Below are 25,302 nucleotides of genomic sequence, written 5' to 3'. Positions count from 1 at the left end.
GCGAATTAAAGCATGAAAAATTAACGTGGAAAACTCTGACCATTTCCATTGATTGCCCGTGTGTTTCCGTGCCTTGTTTGATCATTAGCCGTAATTGTGGAAAACTCGTGTGTTAATGCAACAATTTTCTCTTTGCAGAAGAGGCCAAAGTGGCCGCCGAGGAGCTCACACATTCGCCGGTGATTGGACAGCGGCAGGCGGCGGAGGCGGTTGCCACCGCCAGTCCCGTACAGTCGCGTGCCTCCAATGAGGCCTGGCCGGTGCAGTCGGACGAGGACATCGACCGCCTGGTGGCCATGCATCAGAACCGCAGCAGTCTCAGCTCTTTGGGGGTAAGTTCAGGCTTAAAGTGAGTCAAACTGAAATGTGGAATTAATGTGGCACCCCTTCAGGTTCGCTCGGAGTCCATGGCCAGCGTTTACTCTGGCGCTGGCGAGGGTCGCTATGGCACTGTGGTGGTCAAGGGTCAGGTGGAGTTTGCCATGCAGTACAACTACAAGCTGGCCGCCCTCGAGATCCATGTGGTGCGCTGCAAGGATCTGGCCGCCGTCGATGCCAAGCGCAATCGCAGCGATCCCTATGTGAAGGTTCGTATTATGCTCTTAATTTTCCCACTGAGTTCCATGCTGATATATGGTGATTATTATGGATTATTCCATTAGGTATACCTGCTGCCGGATAAATCAAAGGCAGGCAAGCGGAAAACCAAAGTCAAGAAGCACACCCTCAATCCCGTCTTTGACGAGACGATGCGTTTCCACACGTCCATCGCCAGCCTGGAGTCGCGCACCCTGTGGCTGACTGTCTGGCACTCGGACATGTTCGGGCGTAACGACTTCCTGGGCGAGGTCTCCGTCAATCTGCAGGGACGTGTCTTTGACAATCCCCAATCGCAATGGTATCTCCTCCAGGAACGGGTAAGTGCAGAATTTCCAGCTGTAGAGTTTCCATATCTAACGATCCATCCCATCATGCCCCGCAGAGCGAACCCTTCGATGAGGTGGCCACCTATCGCGGCGACATTGTGGTGGGCCTCAAGTACATTCCCCCCCGAAAGCCTGAAGTCGTCGTTCTTCTCGCGTGGCTCCTCCCTCACGGGCAGCTCCTCGAACCTGCGCAAATTCGGTGGCAGCATCAAATCCGTCGCCTCAAAGTCGGACCGCACTGCCAAGGGCGGTCAGCTGCATGTGCTGGTCAAGGAGGCCAAGCATCTGAGTCCGATCAAGGCCAACGGCAGCTGCGATGCCTTCTGCAAGAGGTGAGTGCATCCACTAATCTCCCTCCCACAGAATCAATAGACTTATCAATGGGCAAAATTCATTTCAGTTATCTGCTTCCGGATCGCACGCGCAGCTCCAAGCAGAAGACGCCAGTGGTAAAGCGCACGCTGCATCCCACCTGGAACTACACCTTTGTGTACGAGGATGTCTCGCTGGAGGACTTGTCGGAGCGCGCCTTGGAGCTGACCGTCTGGGATCACGATCGGCTGGCCAGCAATGAGTTTGTCGGCGGCATACGTTTCTCCTTGGGCACGGGTAAGTCAAACAAAGGATTCCCTGCCACGATTCGATGGACCGAAACTAAACTCGAATTTGTTTCGCCGCAACAGGTCGCAGCTATGGCCGCCAGGTCGAATGGATGGATGCCACTGGCAAGGAGCTATCGCTGTGGCAGAATATGCTGGATCGACCCAATTTCTGGGTGGAGGGCAGCTTGGTGCTGCGCTCCAGTCTGGATGGCATTCGAGCCACATTGCCATAGGAGCACGAGCCGGAGCCAGAGCCTCCACTTGCATATTAGTAAATTATTTGCTAGAATCCACAAGCCACAATCCACAAAGTTGCAGTTAGAGTTTGCTGCCCATGGGCACAACATTGTATTGTATTGTATTGTATTGTATTAACTATCGATTAAGCTACGATGACAGTCGATAACGATGACTCTGAGAAGCATTATTATTAATGTTCTAAGTAAAGGCATAAGTCAGTTACAGTTACAGATGCAGAACTGAACTGAACTGGACTGACTGGCCTAATTAATTGATTGTTTGTTTGTTTGCACGTGGCCAGAGTGGCCACATCCACAGCTAGAGTTAAGTTTAAGTGTGTAGGATCATCATATATGTATGGATGATTCCTGAATACTCGTACTCGAATATGGCGATGACGCTGCACGCACCCATACCCCACAGACGTAAATAAACCGAGCGCAAATATAGAACAAAACGCAGAGCAAAACGTTATCTAACGTTATGGCATTACTCTACTTATGGCAGCGCAATTCTCAGTGCAGATAAAAAAAAAAAATAAAAAAAAAAAATAAAACTGTAAAGCAGCAAAACCACGAGAACTACAGTATGAAGCGACGATGATGACGCAGCCCAAGGGCTGCCTGGGCTGCCTAGATAATTAGCTCTACCATGTTTATATGTGTATTCTTTCCCAACCTCTCTCCCTCTCCCTCTCTGAGAGGCACTTGCAATTCGCATACTGTATGCACTTAAAGCTAAACACGATAAAAAAGCTACAACTAAAATACTATAACTAAAGTATAGTTCAAAACGAGACATAAGTTTACCATGTATACCTATCCATAATATGCGCGGAAAATACAAATAACATTTTTTTGTAAATTCAATTTTCTTTTTTTATTTTCTACGTTCTTTTTGGTTTTTTATAGATCATAAGTAGACAAATGCATATGCACAAGCATATTCATACATATGTAGTATCTACGCAGACATTCATACATATCGCAAAACATTGTGCAAATCCAGCTAAGCTTCGTGTCCAAAAAAAATACCCAAAACCTAGCCCCAACGTAGCCATCGATGTTGAATCAATCAAATCCGTACAGATTAATTCCCATAGCAGCCAATGAAATGATATCATGCTCCCTCCAAACCTTAATACAATCTGTGGAATTTACATATGTTAGTGTGCTACTCTACATACTATGATGAATAAGCCAGCCCCTCGGGTGTGTTGGGGCAGCTCTACTATAACATAAAAAAAATGGAAATGAATTGTTTCAGAGAAATCATTTTTAAGAAATACAGAAACGAGTCTTATGAATGCTTTTGGTGTAAGTGTATACATATTTACCATGAATACCATGAATAATACAAATCAAATAATGTTTAGCGTTGAATGAAAATATGAAAACATATAAAATGAAAACATGACAAAATTTATAGAAGATGTTTTTTTATAAAAGAGAAAATTGCTGAATCACTCGTTGCCTAAATACCGCTTGTCTTTTATACTCGATGTTTTCGAAACACACACACTGACACACACACACACAAAAATGCACATGCCTGAAATTTGGTGATGATATAAGTACTATACACACACACACACATCAGTAGAGGTGGAGAAGGAGTAGGAGGTGGAGTCCCTCCCTCACTCACTCAAGCAGTAAGATATGGAAATGCATATATCTACGGGGATAATGTGTGCAATGGATAAGAATACTTTCTCTAAATCAAGCATATGTATATGATATTGTATGTCAAACAATAAGCAGCAAATATTGCAAAACAAAAAGTAAATGGTATTTAGTAGCATACAAAAGCGCAATGTATGGGGAAGCATAAATAATTATACGATATACATATAAACTATGTATGTAATTCTAACAACAATTAGTCTATAATCTAAGGTTAAAGCGTTTGCTGTTGTGTTGATTGGTTCTCGAATCTAGCCATTAATATTTGTTGAGATGCCAATCACACCCACACATATACACACCACATGTAGATATATATATAGTATATAGTTTATTCTCTCGTCTCCAAAAAAAATGTTTCAACATTTACTACATGTATATTTTTCTACTATACGAGTATTACTTATGTACTTCTTTACCACCTAAAAGAGCTAAACTATCCTAGGGATTGGCATGGAATGGAAATTGTGTTTTAACAATGGATACTACATACAATATACTCGACCTTTACTTACCCACTTACCCACTCTGAGATGGTGCTATACATATACATACATATACTATATACCATATACTCGTAGAATACTCTCTCTCTCTCTCTCTGTCTGTATCTCTCCACCGCGTACACCCTCTCGGGTAGCGGTCGAAGGAATGGCGAGGCGAGGCGAGAAAAATCTCTTTTTACCTCTTTTTACCTGTGTATTATTGGAGTATGTGCATTTCGGATTCAACTGAACTATTGTGAACCTAGAGTGTTGATTATACAAAGGGCATTGTTACATATATATACGATATACAAACATATGTGCATATGGAATGCAGTCTTCATATATCTACCTACCTATCTACACACATCTACTGAGATACATTACTTATATATACCTATAGTATAGTATAACACCTTTACAAGCAATGCGTATGCGAATAGGTACCACCACCACCACACTCGCATTCCCATAGACTTAAGTAATTTCAGATACTAGAACAAAATGTTATAAGACCGAGTTGTTAAGAGAAACCATAGCAATTAGGATATTTCTGATGGCGTTTTTGCTGGCATTGCTGGCAGGGCATGCTGCATGTACACAAATTATTATTATAGTTACGTTACAGATAAAGATACAAATATCAGAAATACAAAAAAAAAATATTTATGTACCCATTGTATTTGTTAGCAATCGCCAGAATTGCTCAGTGAAACAAAAACAGACAAAACGATTAACAAATATTTGAGTATGAGCACGGAATTCGATTGTGCATACACGTATAGGCCGATGAGCCACGCCCCCCAAAAAAAATATACATGTTGCGTTAAAGTAGAGAACTTTTGTTAGCGAGTACACACATAAGATACGCACACACACACACACACACACAGATACACATATATACACATAGATACTGATTAATCGCTGCAGTTGCCTTCATATTAAGTAGCCAACCCGTGTACCCGTCTACCACATACATATTCTGTTTCACAGCTCAACCTGATCTATCCTACATACATACGTACTGCCCTGAGAACAATCGTTTTACATCCAATAGTTAGTTAACTTTACCACTAAATCTTATACATATGAAACTAAGAGATTTCCTGAGTTCTACCTCAACTGATTAACTGATTAAAAAATGTCTTTCAAGCAATAATCCAATCCAAATTAAGTATCCGGGCAACTACCAGCGACTGTGTGATGCTAACTCTAAATTTTCACACTTAGATTTTAAGCATTTAATTCGGTTCGGAGAGTTTTTCGGTTGCTATTTTTCCAGGCAATTCTCTAGTTATGCTAACAATTGGTAAGACTTTCTATTGCCCTAAGCAAAATACACCTACACACACACACACACACACCAGATACACATACAAAAGCCGTTATTTTTATGGCATTTAAGCGTTGCATAATTACAAGAGTTTACATAACCATTTACAAAGATAAAATATACTTATGAACCTTTTACTTACAAGTAAGTACTTAATACATGCGACAAAAAAAATACCGACGATACACGATACAAGAAAATTTAATAATAATGAGCTCAAGAAATTGGCTCAATACGCCCCGGACCGCACCGGACCGGACTCTCGCTCCAAGTAAAAATTGTGTTAGAAATTGTGAACCGCAATGAAATCAATCAAATAAAGCAAAATTCACATCTACTGACAATCCTCTCGTGTGTCTCTGTCTCTAATACCTATTGGGGGGGGAAATCACATCAGCCACTGACTACACTTCAGCCTCCGTTTCAGACTTGGCGGCGTGTTGGCCATTGATCGGATGCAGCTTCAGCTCTTCGGCGGGCTGCTTGGACACATCGTCATCGTGGGGCCGCCAGCAATCGAACGAGAGCATGGACTCGTCCTTGCCAAAGGCCTCGCCATCCGCCAATGTGATGGGAAGCTGTCTGTAATTAAAAATAAATAAATCTTTAACAAATTCCATATTAAATTAACTGATTGCCCCCTCGCTCACCTGTTGTTCGTCTCCGGCAGCATAAGCGTGCAAAAGGCGGCAGTCAGCAGAAGCAGCGCCAGGATCAGGGACGTGGCCGCTGCTAGCTTGCTGCTCAAATGTATGAGGTAGGGCGATAGAAAGGAGGCACCCGCGGCAGCCAGATGCACTGCAGCAATGCCACGCGATCGGACACAGGTGGGCAGCAGCTCGGAGGCATACTGGGAGGTCACTGTGTAGCACAGGGAGATGCCCAGCCGCATGGGCAGGGCAAAGGCCAGCAGCAGGGTCACACTGCTCTGTGCTCCCTCCGTGGACAGAGCCACGCCTAGGGCGCAGGACAGCAGTCCCGTGCAGAGCATGGCCAGAAAGGCGGTGGCCTTGCGACCCACACGACTCTGCAGGAGCCCTTGGATGAAGCCCGATGGCGGCACGACGACAGCAAACAGCGAGAAGACCACAAAGGGCGACATACCCAATCCCTCCACATTGCGGGAAATGGTGTTGAAGCTCAGCGAAGTCAGCATGCTGCAAATGGACAAATTAATGAAATAGTTTCCTATCACTGAACAGACTGACCTACAATATCAGCACCACCAGCAACGAAATCTTTCGCAGATTGGGAGTTCGCAGCAGGTCAATGATGCCAGCCGTCTGCTCCGGCTGATTCGATAGCTTCCGCTTGGCTATGCAGTTTCTGCGGAATGCCTCGAAATCCGCTGCCGCCACTTCTCGGCCATTGAAGTGGGCAATGTGCTTCAGCCTGGCAATGGCGCCCTCCACATTGGTGCGCGTAATCAGCCACTGGGCGCTCTCCTGCACCACAAAGTAGAAGAGGGCCACCACCAGCTGCAGCAGGGCCGAGCAGGTCAAGTAGATGCGCCAGTTGCCGGCCAGCACCGATAGCCAAGGTGCCACCAAAGCGCCCAGGCAGAAGCATATGCCCAGCGTTCCGCTAATGGCCAAATTCCTTAGCTTGGGTGCCAAGTATTCCAGCACTAGAAATGGATTATCGTATGTATACAGTCGATTCTTTCTAATGTTTAACTAAAGAAATTAACTAGCTTATATAAATTGAAACACACAAAAACGGGTAACACTCTACACTCAGGGAAAAATGGCACTCATTAAATTATGGTATAAGAAATGGCACAACTAAAACTATATTAAATATATTTTTTGTAGATAAAAAAATAGTGAAATTAAATGAATTTAATTCACTTTGATTAAAATATACATTTTTATCTGAATATAAAAAACTTTAAACTCCATTCAGAATAAATTTAATTTAAATATGAAAATAATTTATTTATATTAAAATATTTAATTTATATAAGAAAATATTTAATTTAAATATTAAATCTATTTATTTTAAATATAATGAATATATTTAAAATAAATATTTAAATTTAAGTGTAAATATTGCAATGTCAGGGCATTGTTCTCTGTGAGTGTACTGTGTGGAATGGAGAGACTCATCTAAGGCTTCAGATATCAAATATTTTGTGTTGACTCATGCTGTTGTTCATTTTGATCTTTCTATGTACATATGTACATACACTCCCACATATGTATGTATGTACACTTACTGTATATAATAATAAAAAAAACACTGGAGAGTACGCTATAGCGTGCTCAAGATATGGCAATGCTTACCCAGAATAAACATCAGATAATAATTCGCTGTGGCCGCGAGACCCGAAATGCACCGAAAGATGGCAAACTGCACCAGATTCGAGGCATAGGTGGTAAGAAAGTCGCCCACAAAACCGCACTGGTTGGCCAGAATAACGGCACGCACTCGCCCAATCCTATCGCCGAGCATGCCAAAGGTGAAGGTGCCCATGAGGGAGCCCAGAAAGAACAGCGACTGGCCGATGCGTGCCTTGTAGGCGTCATCGCAGACCCAGTTAAGCTGCTCCACAAAAGAATCCCATTAATAATCATCGCTCCCTTGGGCAACTGTGCTTCCACATCTCTGGCTCACCTCAGCATTCATGCTCCTGAATCCAAAGTCGTAGTTATATATCCAGCGCTGACAGGCCTTGGTGCTCACTGTCAGATTGTTGCCCTCGATCGTCTCCAGCCGCGTGCAGGCGGCATCTTTGCCAAAGGGCGCATAGATGGCTGCGATCTCCTCGAAGCTGCGATTCGCCAGCTGTTCGTGGTAGCACCAATGCTGCGGCACAAACCCAATGATGTTCTGTGAGTAATAATGCACTGTGGTGGTGAAGGCTATGTAGCCGAGCAGCAGTATCATGAGGTACTGATAGCGACCCGCATTTCCGCATTTCTCCAAAATCTTGTCAAAGTCCATGTCTCTGTCTCTGATGACAAGACGGCCGCGAGGGTCGTTGTTCTCGTGCTGAGATTCTATTAAGACTAAGCCTCAGCTGATCTAAACTGATGTGAAACGAACCGAAGCGCAGCCCGAACTGCGCCGAAACAACGCGAAAGAGTGGAAGAGGGTGGCCCGCCCGCCGAATTCGCACGTTGTGTCTCGGTCTCGGTCTAGCTCTGATAAGATTGTATTTGGGGGCGGTGGGCCTGGGATAGTCGGGGGACTGGCTTATCGTGCGAGTACAATATATTGTATGTTCATGCATATACTCGTATAGTATGGCGGTTCTGCTCAAAAGAAAATCTTTTTTTATTATTTAAGTGAATTCACTCATTTATTCCAATCTAAACAAACGCCGGCGTCTCAGGAGAAGCCTTCTCTCTTTCTCTCTCTCGGTCTGTCTCTCTCTCTATGCTGGCATAGATAACAGTTAGTGGTGACCTCTGAAATGTGTTTCAAATACATAATAAACGGATTCGCAGTTCAATGGACTCTCAATAAAGTCACTCCCAAGATCTGACTGACAATTAGCCCCAATTACATACAGTTAGATGTGTGTATGTTCATGTTCATCTGCTTAAGGTCAAGTCTAATGCTTGCACTCGTATGTAACAAGCAAGTCAGAAATCTCTGGCACAGTGACTCCTATCTATAAACAGATTACTTATGCGTGCACATGTAAATCAACCTTAAACGTTTTGTTTTGTAGAGCTGTGTGAGAGGAACACATTAAGATTCTGGAAATTAATTTTCTGCTGTAGCGTTTTTTTTTTTTTTTAAGATTTTATTTCACAAAGCCCAAGTGCTAAGGTTTGATTGAACTCTTCAGTTCTGCTGCGGTATAGCAGCTGACTTAACTCTAATAAATTTATTCTCATGAAAAAACCTTTTATATTTTCCTTCGGGAAGCTCGGGCTGGATCGGATCGCATCGGGTTGGATTGGATTGGGTCAGAAAGATGGTGAATTGTGAAATTTCAAATTGCAGCGTCTGCAGAAAGCTGGGCATTGGCTGCGGCTCAAGACCTTCTGACCAATCTTCGGTGGTCGAACATTTCTTATATATTTTTATGAGAAAAAAAAAGTTTGCTTATACAAAGCCCGGGTGGCCTGATTCAAACTGTGGGAATGCAAAGTTTTTTTATAACTCGTCTAAGAGTTCAATGGGTATGGACGGGTACGTTAACTTGCAGGCAGTATCATATCGGACTCCTTTCGGGGCGTGATATATATGTACATATAATCTAATTTTCGTACCTTCCTTCCACTACCCTCGGCTAAGCTCTTCTGAGTTGAGTCTTCGTTTGTCTACTTTTATACTCGTAGCATTCGGTCCGAAATTCGTATTGTCATCTTTATGTTTATATTGCAACAAATTAATGTTAGTTTATGTTGGCTTGTCTCTGAGCTTTTATCTTTGTTATGGGCTATATAATAATCACACGTCAGATGTTCGTATGTCTGGCGATCAATTGGCTGGCTGGGTAGTTGCTTAATCCCCACCTTAGTAGATGTTCTTTCATTATGTTATCGGTCATCAAACATCGCGCCCTTCTAATTTGAACATTTTGGATAAAGACCCTTTCGCTTGCATTCCGGAAACAGCTTACCCACATGAATAATTAAACTTTACTTTCACTTTTTACACACACAATCGCACGCACACAATCGCACACACACAGAGTGGGTTTATTCGGGCATTAGTTTCTGATTGGTCTCGGCACTGAGATCGACATCATCGCCGTTCCTTTTGGGGCGACGCAGGAAGTCAAACATGCGCTCCCCCTTGCCAAACTGCTCGCCCTCGGCCAGGGACATGGGCAGCTTCTTGTTGCGCGTCTCTGGCATGAGCAGGCACATCCAGGCGCTGACACACAGCAGCAGACAGATGATAATCGAGGAGGCAGCCCGAAAATAGGCGTCCAGATGCAGAATGAATGGCGAGAGGAAGGAGAACGCCGCGCCGGACACATGGGCCACCGCCAGCATACCAGAGCGCACACAGGTGGGCACAAGCTCGGCGGATATCTGCATGGTAGAGCCCGTACAGACGGAGATTCCGAACCGCGAGGCCAGAATGAGGGCCACCAGCAAGAGGGCGCTGGGCTGCTGCCAGAAGGTCAGCAGTATGCCGCAAGCGGCCGTCATTAGACCAGTGGCCACCATGCTGCTCACCGCCGTGAACTTGCGGCCGACACTCTTTTGGGCCTGGGCCTGAAACAGGCCCGAAGGCGGCAGCGTCAGTGCGAACAGAGTGAACATGATGAAGGGCGAAATGCCCAGACCCTCCACGTTGCGGGACATGGTGTTGTAGCAGAGTGTGATAATGGTGCTGCAGAGGGGAAAGAGGGGAGATAGCTCCTATGAAGGATCTGACCTAATCAAGCATGTTTCTCGCTTTCCACTTACAAGACAACCAAAACGTATATCATTCTGTTGCGCAGTCGTGGCGTCTTCAGGGCGTCCATTAGCTTGGACTGCGTCTGCATGGAGTGCCGACTGCTGGCCGACTCCTGGCCCTTGCAGTGGATGCGAAACTGCTCAAAGTCCTCCTCGCTAACCTCGCGCCGATTGAAGTTGGCCACCCGCTTCAGCCGTCGCACAGCGCCGTCGATGTCGTGCCGGGTGACCAGCCACTGGGCGCTCTCCTGCACCAGGAAATAGAAGAATGTGACCAGTAGCGGAGGCAGGGCGGACCAGGCCATAAACGTACGCCACTCGCCCACCCAGACGGCCTGCCAAGAGGCGCTTATCATGCCCAGAGAGTAGAAGAGGGTCATAATTATGTTGAGGCCAACATTGCGCATCGCGGGCGACACGTACTCGAGCACTGTTGTGGGCGAGAGTTAAGACAAGATAAGTTTTAGAGCCCCTGTTTAGATAACGTACCCAGAATATACATCAGGTATCCGTTAGCTTCGGCCGCCAATCCCAGACACGAACCGACTCACTGAGAATGTCGCCAAGCTCTGCGCGAATATCGTAGCGGTGTCGCCCAGAATTCCACACCAGTTGGCCAAAATCATCGCCTTGATGCGTCCCATGGTGTCGCCAAGCAGCCCAAAGATCAGAGTTCCGCACATGGAGCCCACAAAGAACAGCGACTGGCCCACACGCGCCTTATAGGCGGCATCACAGACCCAATTGAGCTGCAACGAGAGAAAAACTATAACGATCAGATCCAAAACCCTAGGAAGGTGGCGTCTCTGCGTTCAACATACTTCAGCATTCATGCTCCTGAACCCAAAGTCGTAGTTGTAGATCCAACGATTACAGGCCTCGCTGCTCGCTGTGGCATTGCCTCCATCCGGATCGATCGATGCCAGACGCGTGCAGGAGGGATTCTCGAACTGCGAATAGATGGCGGCGATCTGCTCAAAGCTGCGATTCGCCAGCTGCTCGTGGTAGCACCAATGGTCGGGCACAAAGCCGATCACATTCTGGGCGAAGTAGTGCCTGGAGACGACGAACATTAGGAAGCCGTAGAGCGCCATCAGCATGTACTGGTAGCGATGACAGTCGCCGCACTTGCCCAGTATCTTCTCAAAGTCCATCTCCATCTGCTGCGTGGTTTCGATTCTTCTTCCAATTCAGCCAATAGAAAGATGCATTGGCATTCCACAGTCCACGGTGTGTATGTGGTGTGGTGTGGTGTGGCGCGTGTTGGCTGTAGGCTGGGGGTTGCGGTGTGGGGTGTGGGGGGATAGAGCACTCGGTTGGGTCCGTTGCTCGTCCGCTCTCTGTCGCTGCCACGCGCTTACTGCCATACGCACTTCTCCGCTCCGCTCCGCTCCGCTCAGCGCCACTCCACTCTACTCAATTCCATTCCGATCCGATCCGTCCGCCTTGGCTGAATAGTTAAGAGCGCGCGCGCCCAGCACTGCCGCAGTGTTGTGAAAGCGGCCTCGTCTAAACTAAACTGATATTGGGAGTTGAATAGTGTGGAATCGACTCTTCAGTCTCTCCCCAGCTGATATGTAGCTCGCTGCGGGCGAACCCCCAACTCAAATGAAATGTCCGCCGATTCGATCATAACTTAGACGTATTGATTTAATTATTGGTCTTGATAAGCGACTCCCAACCGACTATTCAAAATTTATAACTTGGCTATTGGCCATTACGAGTGTTGCATAAATATGCGTGTGAGGGGGGTGCTTGGGGGGATACATTTACCACTTTTGTGTGTTTTAGTTGAGTGAAAAATATAGCGGATTCTAATATATGATAATTTTTAATACAGATTCGCTATGTAATTTAAATTCATTCGAATAACCTGCACAGATTTAAGTTTTTAATTTTTAGAATTTAATCATATTTCTTAATCGGGAAACAGTTTCTTGTACGTAAGTCTGCTCAAATACAGTCAAAGGTGCATGGAGTGGTAACAGTTTCTTTTTTTAAACCACATAAATCTCCCTCCATCCCTTTGGGACTTCCGAAGCATTATCGCACACATCTTATCGTGCCCAAATAAAGGTTCATCCATTATGGCCTAAGATAACACAGCTACTGTGAATTTCAATTTATTGTGTGGCTTAATGGCAGGGAAATTTATACACAGTTAATTCCGTTTTCCACTGAATCACGAATCCCTTTGCTCCACGAGTATTTTCAAGCAATTTTCGTCATGAGGTTGGCCTCTTCCTTGGCCAGAGCACTCAGCCCGACATTACCTGTTTCCTTAGCCTGGCCCTCTCCTTTTCGCAGTTCAATGAGAAAATCGAACATGCGTTCGCCTTTGCCGAACTCCTCGCCCTCTGCCAGGAACATGGGCAGCTTGCGATTTCGCGTCTCGGGCAGCAGCAGACAGACATAGGCCCCCGCCAGGAAGAGCAGACCCAGGATGATCGAAGGCGCCGGCCTGAAGTACGTGCCCAAGTGCAGGATGTAGGGCGAGAGAAAGGAGGCGGCAAAACCGGCCACATGCACCACAGCCACACCCCGACCACGCACACAGGTGGGAATGAGCTCCGTGGAGAACTGCGCACTGGCACCATCGGCAATGGACACCCCAAAGCGGGCGGCCAGCGTCAGAGCCACCAGCAGCAGAAAATTCTGTTGGCTGCTGGCCTGCGCTATGACGAGACCCGCGCCCGCAGCGAACAGTCCCGTGATGAGCATCCAACTGACGGCGGTGGCCTTGCGACCGATGCGATCTTGCAGCAGTCCCTGCAGATAGCCCGAAGGCGGCAACGTCAGTGCGTTTAGCGAGAACATAATGAAGGGAGAGATGCCCAGGCCCTCCACGTTGCGGGCAATGGTGTTATAGCAGGGCGTGATAATTATGCTGTTGATATAAAAAAATATTAATAACTTATTTGACACTTAAAAACCATTCGGTAGCTGAATAATATAAATAAATGCCAAGTCGGTCTTGAATGGTGTGGAATAACTTTCCCATTCTAGCTCAGAGTTCTCCCCTTACGAGTACAACTTCCAACACTAACTCTATTTTAATTATAGCTTAATTAATCCGATCGAAATACTTACAAAATCAATAGCAGTTTGAATGCCGTGCTGCGCATGCGCGGCGTCTGGAGCATGTCGAGCAACTTGGTCTGATTGTTGGCTGCCTGGGCCTCCCTCTGGCAATGCTGCTCACAGTAGCCGCGGAACGCCTTGAAGTCATCGTCGCTGACCTCGCGGCGATTGATTTTGGCCACGCGCTGCAGCCGCGTAATGGCTCCATCGATATCGTTGCGCGTGACCAGCCACTGGGCGCTCTCCTGCACCAGGAAATAGAAAAGCGTCACGAGCAGCAGTGGCAGCGAGGAACAGGCCAGAAAAATGCGCCAGTGACCCACCCAAACGGCCAGCCAAGAGGCACCAATCAGGCCGAGGCAGTAGAAGCTACCCAGCACGGTGTTGAGGCCAATATTTCTCAGTGAGGGCGAGACATATTCGAGAACTGGTTAACGAAACAAACTGTAAGCCAAGTGGGTGAAGTATGTATAGGCCGATTCGTTTACTTACTTAGTATGTACATGAGATAGGAGTTGGCATCGGCCGCCAGACCAGACACGAAGCGACTCACCGAAAATGAAGTCAAACTTTCTGCAAATATCGTCGAGAAATCGCCCAGAAAGCCACACCAATTGGCCAATATCAGAGCCTTGATTCTTCCAATCCGATCGCCAAGCAATCCAAAGACGAGTGTGCCACAGACGGAGCCCACAAAGAACAGCGACTGACCCACTCGCGGCTTATACGCCTCATCACATACCCAGTTCAGCTGCACACAGAAGAGAAGCCATTAGTACTGGTACTTGGCAGAACTAAAGGGACTTACCTCCGTGTTCATGCTCCTATAGCCAAAATCATATTTGTAAATCCAGCGATTGCAGCGCTCTGTGCTCGCCGTGGCATTGCCTCCATCCGCGTCTATCGATGCCAGACGCGTGCAAGAGGGTTTCTCGAACTGGGCATAGATAGCCTCAATCTCGGCAAAGCTGCGATTCGCCAGCTGCTCGTGGTAGCACCAATGGTCGGGCACAAAGCTGATCACATTCTGGGAGAAATAGTGCATCGATATGACGACCATGAGGAAGCCGTAGAGCGAGAGCAGCAGAAACTGATAGCGACTGCTGTTGCCGCACTTGGCCAGAATTTCTTCGAAATCCATGTTTTCACCGCGAGTGTTCCTTATCGGATTTGCGGCCCACGTCTCTAGCGGTTGCTCTCAATGTTGTGATAAGCGCATATCGGAGGAGGCGCCTGCCATTTATTTGGGGGAAACGAAACCAGCTACCAGCTACTCGCCAGCTGGTTCGGGCTTAGGCGATCGATCGCCCAAATCGTTTTATTTACCCCGAACACTCTCTCAGAGAGTTTATTGAACGCAACAGAAACCCGTTCCGTGTGTTCTGGTGGCACGGAGAGCACACAACCAACTGGTTGCGAGACTGCCACACAGGCCAGACCAGACCCGACCCAGTGCCAAAAGTGCTCCGAGAGAGATTTGTATTCAAAGAGTTAATTTTTCGCTCACTCTCTATGTATTTTATGTTTTGAAAATTAAATTTACGCACATTCGAGAGCGGGCTTGGAGAGTCTGAAATTTTTCAATGCTATAGAACATTTGAATTTCAATTAATTTCAATTTTTTCCACTTAATTTTGATTGACGAGCAGCGCAGCAAAAATATTTTTAATTGTTTAATAAAGCAGTACTAACCAATATCAATTTGATTTTCAGGACTTATCAGGAATTTGTTAGATACATTTGCTCAAGTTGCATTGAATAAGTTTGCGAAACACCTTGAGTTTATGTATAACTCTGCTGTGTGATTTTAACATTTTATTGATTAACATTTTATTAATAAAATCGGGGTACAATATTCATTGGAATTAATAGATCATGAAAAATACATTCTGCAGTTAATAAACTGTTTTTTTTTTTGTAAATTCCTATGAAATATAAAATTCAACTGATTTATGTTTATTATGCACATAGTCTATTATTTCTGCAGACTTATAGCGTTAAGCTGTTGAAAGAACAATATATGAAAAAAAAATTCAAAGTCGACAGAATTGATAGTGATGTTTGGTGGCTGGTGGCAGTCCTGGAAGTTACAGAACGTAATTTGTCTTCTTTTTTTTTTGGGTATTTAAGAGCTTTATTGTGTGATGCACGAAAGTCTGGCTTATATTAGGAACGGGAGCTGAGTAACTCCTTTAGCTGGAAATAACACAAGATTACACATTGACGTATACTTAACCTGCACTTGCCACAAGCCCCCCGAAAGTTCATTAAAAACACTTTTCGTTTATGTTTTTTATTGATTTTATTTTAGTTCTTTTTTGTTTGTTTGTATTTGTTTACGTGTTCATCAATTACAATTGCTGTTTAAATGGATATATGTATGCATGTCTACATTTGCTGCCTTTTGAATATATTTGTATTAATATTATTATTATTAGCTTTAATATGAATCAAAACCATACATATTACATGTACATAAATGTATGCAATTGTTGGTTGTTGGTTTCCCCTCTCTCTTTCTCACTTTCTGTGTGTCTGGTCTTGGCTTTTTATAAATGTAGTAAACGCAGTTTCGTGATAACATGATAGATACATATGTAGATACAGATGCTCGTGGATCCTATTACAAATTGCATCTGACTTAAGTAGAATTCATACATTGGTAGGTTGGGTATAGGGTAAAGGTATATCAAACTGTACATACATACATACATTAGATGCAATGCGTTAACTAAATTTGATTAACAACTAAACTACTTAGCCGGTACGAGCCTAGTACAAGTCATTTTATAATTAGTTTGAGTAAATAAGCAGTAGGTGCTAGGTAATTAACTTAAGACTCTTACACAAAAAACGATGCACACACACACAGACACTCTCAACTTGATATACACTATAAATAATACATATACATTTAGTTGTAGATAGTACATTTAAATGGGCTATAACATATACCATACTTCAGTTGCGTAATAATAAATAGTCGAAGAAACCATCATGCGTATAGACTAAAGCCCTGAATGGGGGGGAGGGAGGGTAAATCAAACACTACAACACTACGATCCATCCATACAATTCAGTCACAATTCACTTTCAATTACAGCTGGGGGCCCGCGGATCGTTAAGCCGGAATACATACAGTACGTTACATAACATAATATTACAACTACATACACATGGGATACACATCTATGCTCATACTAGATTATTATCTTGCTTCTCTGTCTGATAAATACATACATACATAAAATATAGTTCTATAAGAAAGTTGTCCGTACACGTGGGTTTTGGGGGGTAAAACAAAATTATTGCGAACATAGACTAGTTTAGATTTGATAGTTCCAACACCTGCCCATGTCCATGTACTCTACTTATAAAGGGTTATACAGCCTGCCAATCGCTCAACTGCACTCAATGCTATCATAGAAGATCTCGTCATCTGGCTCTGGCTCTGTTTCTGTTTCTGGCTCCGATTGCTCCTCCTCAAAATCATCTACATCGTAGGAAATCAGCGACTGCAGGCTGTCATCAGCGAGCAGCTTGTGCTGCACATGATGTACCTCGAAGGGATTTGCATCGTTTGGTGGCGGACCAAACCAGATGGCACCTTCGCCCCGTTCCTCCTTAGCTCCAGCCACGCTGCCCATGCTCATGGCCTCCACAGCTCTGGCCTCAATTGAATCACTGTAGCCATAGTCGAAGGTGACCAGCAGGTTGGCACTGCCACAGTCCATGGAGTCGGGCGTGGTGTATTGCGTGTAATACGAATCGTAGGCCGTCTCCTCGGACACATCGTGAATATCGTGTGGCATCTGCTGATAATCCAGAACCAACTTCATGCCGCTAGTATTGGTATTGGTGTGGGTCTGGTTCTGGTTCTGGTTGCTCGTTTGCCATAGCTGCCGTTGCCAATTGTGGTTATTGAAACGGAAATTTGGCTTGTCAACAGGCTTGGCCAAATTCTGATCATCAAATTGGGAAGGATTTGGGGTAAAGAGCAAAGAACAACAAAATAGAATATCAAATCTTTGGTTGAAAAGGCGCAGTATAACAGGAATGATAACAGGAAACAGAAATAGGAACAAGAAAAGGTCATTCAAAATTTATTTGTAGGCACAAAGAATAGTTATAAAAAAAAATCGTTAGAGAAACACAAAAAGTTTATTTGGGATTAGCATAGAGCGGGGAAAGAGTTTTGTTCAAGTAACTGGGTAAAGCGGTTAGAACCCTCAACCATGGGCAAATTTTTTAGTTAGCACAGAGCATCAATTATCAATACCAATGTATATACAATATATGTAAGTTCTTCGTTGATCCTCCTGAGAGGCAGTCGCTTACTTGAGTTGAATTGGAAATTTGTGTGTGTGTTTTTTTTATGTGCAGCCCGGTTGCTATTCTAGGGGTAGAGGGGTGAGAGGAGGTTCTAGATAGTCTGGTAGTCTAGATCTACAAACTAAACAAAATCAAAAGCAATGCTACATAGTTTTTTCTGGGTAAGCAAAAGAAAGCTGTGTGTGTGGGGGAGTGTTTTTTTTTTTTTGTTGGAGTGGAAAAATGGTGGCGTGGAGTTTCGTGGAGCTTAACCTACTATGTGATTTACAACAAAAGAGAGAGAGACTTACGCGTATAACGAATTGCGGCAAAGTGTCTACTTCGTTGGCTTTGCTTTTGCCTCAAAAACAAAAGCAGACAAACGATATACAATAGAGTGGCGCTCTGGACTGAGGTCTGAGCTGTGGGGGGGGCCTCACTTTGAGGCTGAGCTGAGGATGACTTTGGGCGAGGGCGCATCTCCTTTTCTGTGGGCTGTCCGTTACCAAAAAAAACTCCAGACTTTTTTTTTCTATTTATTGTGTTAGCACTTCAGTTTTTGGGCATGCAGTTGAACCACCAACAAACATTAATCAATCAGTCAGTCAATCAAAACACCACACCATAAGTCCATATATCATCTGCTAGTCCATATACCAAACTCCGCTTAGGATCGACGCCTTAATTTCTCTACATTTTTGTTTGTTAGGAAAAAGTGGTTTTGTTTTTGTTTTTTTTTTTCTGCTTTTCACAATGGTTTTAGTTACATGTTGGGCTGTTGGTGGTTTTTAGGATTTTGGTTGTGGTTGGGTTGGCGGTTGATTTGGTTTTGGTTTTGGTTTTTTTTTTTGCAGGGATATTTTTGGTACGGTCAGATTTTGGGTATACAAAAGACGAGTATACGAGTGAGTTATAACAACAGACAGTATAAACATTTTTTGTGTGTTTTGTTTTGTTTTGGAGTAGACATACAGAAAGGCGCAGAAAGGAAAAAAAAGGTAAAAGTAAAAAAAAGAAATTACAGCATTAGATACAAATTATTTCAGGTGTATTCTCATCTAATTGGAATTGGAATTGGCAGCAAGAAAATATTGAAAATTCCTGTGTGGAAAGCCAAAAATGAAGCACTTGATGGTGTGATTTGAGTGTTTTTTTTTCTGTTTTGTTTTGTGTGTGTTAGTTGGAACTGCGGATGAGCTGCGGATGACCAAAAGCTGATGATCCTGTCTCCAAAGGGCATACCTTTGAGTCACATTTCAATGATATGTTGGGTGATATACTGGCAAGCATTTAACTGTAACTTAGGGCAAGTATTTAGTATTATTTCTTGATTTCTGGCATAAATTATTCACACAAAAAAATAATCGCATCGCGTATGTCTGCTATATAATAATTTGTTTGTTTTTTGTTGTTGTTGTATATTTCTACATATATATTATGTTTAATACGAGTAGCATATGCATATTGCTTCAATAGATCAATAAATTAAGCCCAATAAGGAGTGTAAGTTAAACTTAAATAAATTACAAATTACAAACAAAAAATCACTAATAATAATAATAATGTTCAGATACACACACACACACGCACACATACACGCAAGGTGATAATTAACTTAAGGCTCGAGGCGGCCTTCGTATGAGAAATTGTCTGCTGAAGCAAACAATGAGGCTGAGGCATGCGCTTACTTGAGTACAAATTAACCGAACAACAATTAACGTGATTTGCATAATGTGTACGAGAGTAAATGATATACGATACATACGAGCAGTACATAGCCATACATGCATTGGCTTTTGTTTTTATTTTCATTTCTTTATGTACAAAACTATGTAAAGGAAATATTGCTACTGCTGCGGTTGTGGCTGTTGCATGTGAAATTGTTTGATTAATTAATGCATCAACTACTGAGCACCTAAGGCATCGATAGGCAGTGAGAGCTTGATAGGCAGCGGCACCTTTCACTAGCCAAGTGGATGCGTTGAGTCCAACGACCCACGAGCTACGATTTGTTTGCACAAGCTTCAACGGGTATATTCATTCTATTCAAACGTGTGATTTGTGTGCTTAATGGACATTTGGAAACCTTTGAAACGAACAAACATTTCCCAAATGCTGTGGGTATCAGAGAACGAATCCACGTAGAACTGGAGAGTTACTATGGCAAGAACAGACATACAAGGCTTGTTTTTTTTTTTGGATAAACATATTTAAAAAAAGGATATCGAAATATTCTGAAAATATGAGTTTGATGAAAAATAATCGAATGAATTCTTTGAATAAATAGAGGCTGTTTTTTGTCAGCTTTTAGTTCTGATACGAAAATCAGTAATCCGCAGATTATAATTATCTTTACTGGAACTATCTGGGATTAGGCTGAGACGAATAACAATTTGGTAACAGGTGTGGTGGGGCGGGGGGTATCGTTAATTCACATAAATATGTATATAATATGTAGTGTATATGCATGTGTATGTTTCGCATGTATGTATGTATGCTGAGGGTTAATTGTGTGTACACATATGTATGTATAAATAAATAGAGCGCGATATATATGTATGCACGTATGTAACTATGTATGTACTAGTTAATAACGCATACAGACAGACAGTTGTTGTTGTCGCTGGATTTGGATTTAACTTGAACTTTGAACTGTAACTGTAACGAAGGCGATGATGCTTGTGGTTCTTTGTTGTTGTTGTTGTTGTAGTAATCGTTATCGAAGGCATATTAAACGGTAATCAGTAGATATATATATGTATACGTATATATGTCTGTATATATATATGATATATTTATAGTAAATGTATATGTGGGGGGAGGGTGTGGTGTGTATCGGTATCGGTATTATATCAGTTGTAAGTATGTGTATGTATTATAATACGTATTTTCACTTGAACCAACCCAATAATGTTGATTTGAGAGTGCGTACCTTGCCACTATCACTGTCGACGCCACCGCCGCCCCCATAGCTGGACGTGGGCGTGCTGTTGGCCAGAGCCAGAGCTTCGTTCTGCTCCCGCCCCAACCTGCCAGCGGCACCCACAGAGGCGCTGCTGTACCGCCTCGACACACCCAACGGTGCACGCTCGCTGCTGCCACCACGTCTATGGTGGTAGGGAGCCCCCGCCGAGTTGCCCATCTGCAGCTGGAGATCCTTGCGCAGCGTCGTGCTCAGCTGGGCTGCAATGGAGGAGGCGGAGGAGGAGCCGTTGCTGCCCTTGGTCATCTCCGGCGACTGCTGGGCACGCGACAGCGAGTCCAAATGACGCACCCGAGAGCTGATCGTGTCGCGCTTCAGCTTGGGCAGCGGCGAATTCTGCAGCACACGCGGGGACGGAGTTGTGGCCGTGGCAGCCATCTGCGACTGGCTGCGATTGCCCGTCGAGCCGGAGGAGTAGGGTGTGGTGGCCAGCGGTATCGACGACGATGTGGAGCTCCGGCTGGTGTTGGTGCTCAGCGAGTGATTGGAGGCCGAGTCGGCTCGCCGCAAGCTGTGCTGCAGGTTGCCTGTGCTGCGACTCAGCGAGGACTTGCTGCCGTACGAGGTGCTGCTGGAGTTCTGCGCCGACGGCGGCGATCGTCCCCCGGTCGAGGGTCTGCCCGTGGGCGGTTTGCCGGCAAAATAGGCCGCCGCCTTGCTACCCGGCAGCGGTATCTTGCTGGGCTTGCTGGCACTTCCGAACTTACGGAAGGTGTTCTGTCGCGCCGGCGGCGTCTGCTCGAAGGGACTGACCCCACCGACGCTGGTGCTCATCACGCGGGCCGCAATGCTGCTGGGCGTGCTGCTGCCCAGCGGACAGGGGCTGCCCGCATTGATGATGCTCTTTCTTAGCGTCGAGTTGTTGTTGTTGTTGGGCGTGCAGTGCAGTGCCTGCCCCTGTCCCTGGCCCTGGCCTGGTGTCGTCTCATGCTCGTGTGCCGACTCAGTGCTGCTGCTGTGCTGCAGCTCGTCCATGGCCAGCGGCACCATGGCCTTCATGCTGGGCGTGCTGATCTGTGTTACTGGCGGTGCGGGCATGGCCGTGCAGGTGGAGGTGGAGTCCACCGAATCGGGCACGCCACGGCGACTCAGCATCAGCGTGGTAGAGGCGGACGAGCGATTCGTCTCGTAGTCATGCTGCGACGAGTTCAGATAAGAATTGGTGGTGCTGTTGTTCGCCTGCAGACGCGACTCCACGAGCCGCAGCTGTGCCTTGGTGCCCTCCAGCTCGATGCTCTTCTCCTCCAGCTGAAAGCGCAAGTGCTCGAACTCCTCGCTGCTCTTGTCCAGCCGCTTGGCCAGCAGCGTCTTGGACTTGCTGGACGTGTCCAGCTTCTGGGCCAGCACCTGATTCTGCACGGACAGTGTGAGCAGGTGGCGCTGCAGCTCCAGCACGTTCGTCTCCAGCAGAATGGCCGAGATGCGTTTGGTGTCTGTCAGCCGGCATTTGGTGTTACGCGCACCCGGCGTGCTTACAATGCCATCCAGGCGACCCAATAGTGCTGGCTGTTGCTGCCTCCTTGCTGTTGCTGTTGCTGTTGCTATAGCTGTTGTATCACTGCCTGAACTTTGATGGAATGCTGCCTCCTGCGCTGCTGCTGGCTGATCGACGACGACGACCGGCTGGAATGTGTTGTTGCTGTTGATAAAGTTGTTGCTGCTGCTGCTGTTGCTCGGGCGACTGCCATTCGAGAGCACCGTCGTCGCTGAGGATAGAAAGTTGCGTTGACTGGAGTAATCCGACTGGCTGGTGCTGCAGCGAAAATAAATAAACATAAGAGATTAATTACAGAGCTCATTCAATGCAGGGAAGTGCCCAGGTGCAGTGCCTTACCTGGAAGAGCTTTTGCTTTGTTGCATCTGCAACTGCTGCACGCGCAGACTCAGCTCCAGCTTCTGGGCGAGGGCCAGTTTCAGCTGCTCCTCGATATCCTTCTTCACGCTGATCATCTCCTCCATGCGATCGCTCATCTTGGCCGCCTTGATGCGGGCCGTTAGCGTCTCCGCCTCCATTTCGGCCAGCTTATCGAGCAGCTGATCGCGCTCCTTGCGCAGCTGCTTGAAGTCCTCGCGATTCAGTCGCTCCACCTGCTCGAGGAACTGCTTCTGCGTCAGTCCGTTGGCGCCCGCCTCCTCGCCGCAGCCCTTGCTCTGCAGCTGCTCCACCTTTTCGAGCACACGATTCGATCTGCGGTGTATGACATCCAGCAGATTGAACAGCTCGTCGTCGGACTCCGAACCACTCAGCCGATTCGCTGCTATGGCCACCTGTGAGAGCAAATAGAACAGAGATTAGACACGCTGAGATTAGGGGTTTACCTAATGGCACTGGGACTCACCGTCATAGCACCATTGGTGGAGGAGGCGCTGTGACCCTCCTTGGAGGAACTGGTCTCCGTTGAGAAGCCGGAGTCCTGCACAACGCTACCGTTGTTGTTCTCTCCGCTCTTTGGCTCTTTCTTGCCGCTGTGCGAATTGCTGCGGCTGCGCGTCAGCGACGAGGACGATGGCTCCGCTCTGGACGGTGCAACAGCCGCTGACGACGATGTGGACGGTTCCTTGTGCGAGAGTTTTCGCGTCATGCGTATGCCCGGCTCCCATTCGCGTCTGCAGGGTAATAAAATGAGAATTAGAACAGGCCAAGACCAATAGACAGGGGACTGGTGCACCAGACTCACCTTGTGGCTAACGAAGAGCTGCCACCGCCCACGGAATGACTGCCGCCCAGGGCGCCCACTGAGGAGGTGGGCGTCGAGGGCCTGGCCGACATGGAGGCCATTTTATGCTTGAGATCGGGAAACGTTTCGATCACCAGATCCCGGAACTCCAGCAGGGCACCGACCTCGTGCTGCAGCTCCTGCAGCGACTTTGTCTGCTCCCCGTGGATGTGATGGCTCCCGTAGCTGTTGCTGTAGTGCGGCGTGTGGTGGCTCAGGTGATGATGGTGGTGCAGATGATGCGGATACGTGGCCCCCACCACCACTGTGGCCGTGGGCGAGGCAGCCACTGCCCCAACGCCCACCGGCACACCGCTCGACGACATCAGATGCGGATGATGGCCGGCACTGCTCATCGGCAGGCACTCCATGGCCCCGCTGGCCAGCTCAGTGGTGCCCAAGTGTCCCGCTAGCTTCCCGTTTACGTGGCTGTGCCCCTCGCCGTTGCTCTGACTGAGGTGGTGGCTGGTGGTGTCGATGCCATGCGTTGCGGGTACTTCGAAGACGTCATTCTGCAGAAGGGTAAGAAGGGCGAACGGAAGAAATATATTATTAGCTTAACATTCATCTGTATTTTCAGGCCTACTTAGCATTTTGATACACAAATTAAACACAAATTATAAAATACATAAATGACATCGGCAATTTGGTTTTTCTTGGGAAGGAACCAAAAATTTTAATAGAATATTAAAAGTTGTTTAGCACTTGAGCCATAAAATTGAAAGTTTTAAATAAATTTCCAATAAATTTACACCCACTCTTGCCCCTGACACTAACAATTGGAACTCGGAATTCGCTGCCAACAGTCAAGTCACTTATGCTGATTCGAGTGTTACTAAGGGTTTAATTATTCGAAACGAATCTACTCGATGGCAATCGTTATTCGTTTGCTTCGCTTACTTAGGCACTTGGTCTCAGTTTTCTCATGCCTTTAAAACTCGCACTCGTTGCACTCACTCGTTGCACTCACTCGTTGCACTTACTCGTTGCACTCACTCGTTGCACTCACTCGTTTCTTTCTGACTCTGAACCCTTCGAGTAATGATTCAAAATGTTTCGAAGGCAATACAAACTGTAAACTGTACATGAATACTGTAAATTGTAGTAGTTCGAACTACATTTTGCAGTAGGTACAATTATTTATAGTAATAGATAATTACCAAACAAATATTATTCATATCTACAACTGCAATCCATGTGCATTTTTATTAACAAATTCAAATCATTTTTTATTTCAAAGTTTTTTTTTATTAAAAAACACGAACAATGCTAATTGATTTTATTTTCTCATCAACAATAATTATTCAAAGGCTAACGCTGGTATCTGTACGACTGACCTCCACAGATGGAAAACATTTCCCAACCGCATTAGTTAAACAATAGAATATTTTGATCAAATTAAGCCATTTAAAATCAATTATTGTAAAGATAAAATGGTACAAATGCTCCCTAAGTCACTCAATCAATGTTTTACATGCTGCATAAACGATAATCTAGACTCTAGAGATTGGAAATAGATCGCTGAAGATAGTATTAGTTCCCTGTAAATCTATGCATCATTATTATAATT

At 45.5% G+C, this 25,302-nt stretch overlaps 5 protein-coding genes across 8 annotated transcripts in view; 1 reads left to right on the top strand and 4 right to left on the bottom strand.

The window, feature by feature from the left end:
* The window catches only part of LOC111066956, a 55,772-nt gene extending 53,140 nt beyond the window's left edge, over positions 1-2,632 (top strand). Inside the window, 7 exon segments of the mRNA XM_041591773.1 lie at positions 139-332; positions 393-587; positions 663-917; positions 983-1,045; positions 1,047-1,258; positions 1,327-1,535; positions 1,610-2,632. Coding sequence (XP_041447707.1) covers positions 139-332; positions 393-587; positions 663-917; positions 983-1,045; positions 1,047-1,258; positions 1,327-1,535; positions 1,610-1,761 — 1,280 coding nt within the window. The 3' untranslated portion in view covers positions 1,762-2,632.
* Positions 2,633-4,616: 1,984 nt separating this feature from the next.
* Positions 4,617-8,355, bottom strand: LOC111066957 (solute carrier family 22 member 6-B). Its single transcript, XM_022355931.2, has 5 exons — positions 7,888-8,355; positions 7,557-7,815; positions 6,484-6,898; positions 5,922-6,428; positions 4,617-5,853 (listed from the first exon to the last, which is right to left on the bottom strand). The coding sequence occupies exons 1-5, from the start codon at positions 8,215-8,217 to the stop codon at positions 5,676-5,678; spliced, it is 1,689 nt and encodes a 562-aa protein (XP_022211623.1). The 5' UTR covers positions 8,218-8,355; the 3' UTR covers positions 4,617-5,675.
* A 1,552-nt stretch (positions 8,356-9,907) lies between these two features.
* On the bottom strand, positions 9,908-11,981 carry LOC111066939 (organic cation transporter-like protein). Its single transcript, XM_022355899.2, is given in 5 exon segments — positions 9,908-10,572; positions 10,650-11,070; positions 11,130-11,172; positions 11,174-11,389; positions 11,462-11,981. Coding segments are annotated over 5 exon segments (1,662 nt in total). The 5' UTR covers positions 11,801-11,981; the 3' UTR covers positions 9,908-9,929.
* An 870-nt stretch (positions 11,982-12,851) lies between these two features.
* On the bottom strand, positions 12,852-15,116 carry LOC111066938 (organic cation transporter protein). Its single transcript, XM_022355898.2, has 4 exons — positions 14,530-15,116; positions 14,214-14,472; positions 13,731-14,148; positions 12,852-13,527 (listed from the first exon to the last, which is right to left on the bottom strand). Exons 1-4 carry the CDS (start codon positions 14,860-14,862, stop codon positions 12,852-12,854), a joined length of 1,686 nt encoding a protein of 561 aa, XP_022211590.2. The 5' UTR covers positions 14,863-15,116.
* A 907-nt stretch (positions 15,117-16,023) lies between these two features.
* Positions 16,024-25,302, bottom strand: part of LOC111066864 (platelet binding protein GspB) — a 62,804-nt gene continuing 53,525 nt past the window's right edge. For 2 of the 4 annotated variants that reach the window (XM_022355786.2, XM_022355787.2), the window contains exons 2-6: positions 23,694-24,244; positions 23,355-23,622; positions 22,850-23,283; positions 20,965-22,768; positions 18,738-18,807 (exon numbers count right to left, since the gene is read on the bottom strand). In XM_022355786.2, coding sequence (XP_022211478.2) covers positions 18,796-18,807; positions 20,965-22,768; positions 22,850-23,283; positions 23,355-23,622; positions 23,694-24,244 — 3,069 coding nt within the window. In that variant the 3' untranslated portion in view covers positions 18,738-18,795. Of the gene's footprint in view, positions 17,684-18,737; positions 18,808-20,677; positions 22,769-22,849; positions 23,284-23,354; positions 23,623-23,693; positions 24,245-25,302 lie in introns of those variants that run through there. The other 2 variants (XM_022355788.2, XM_022355785.2) reach the window with 2 other exon arrangements.

This window comes from Drosophila obscura, unplaced genomic scaffold (assembly GCF_018151105.1).
Source record: "Drosophila obscura isolate BZ-5 IFL unplaced genomic scaffold, ASM1815110v1 contig_150, whole genome shotgun sequence".
Taxonomy (NCBI): domain Eukaryota; kingdom Metazoa; phylum Arthropoda; class Insecta; order Diptera; family Drosophilidae; genus Drosophila; species Drosophila obscura.
The sequence above is the reverse complement of the archived record's forward strand: the minus strand, read 5'-3'. Positions and strand labels throughout refer to the sequence as shown.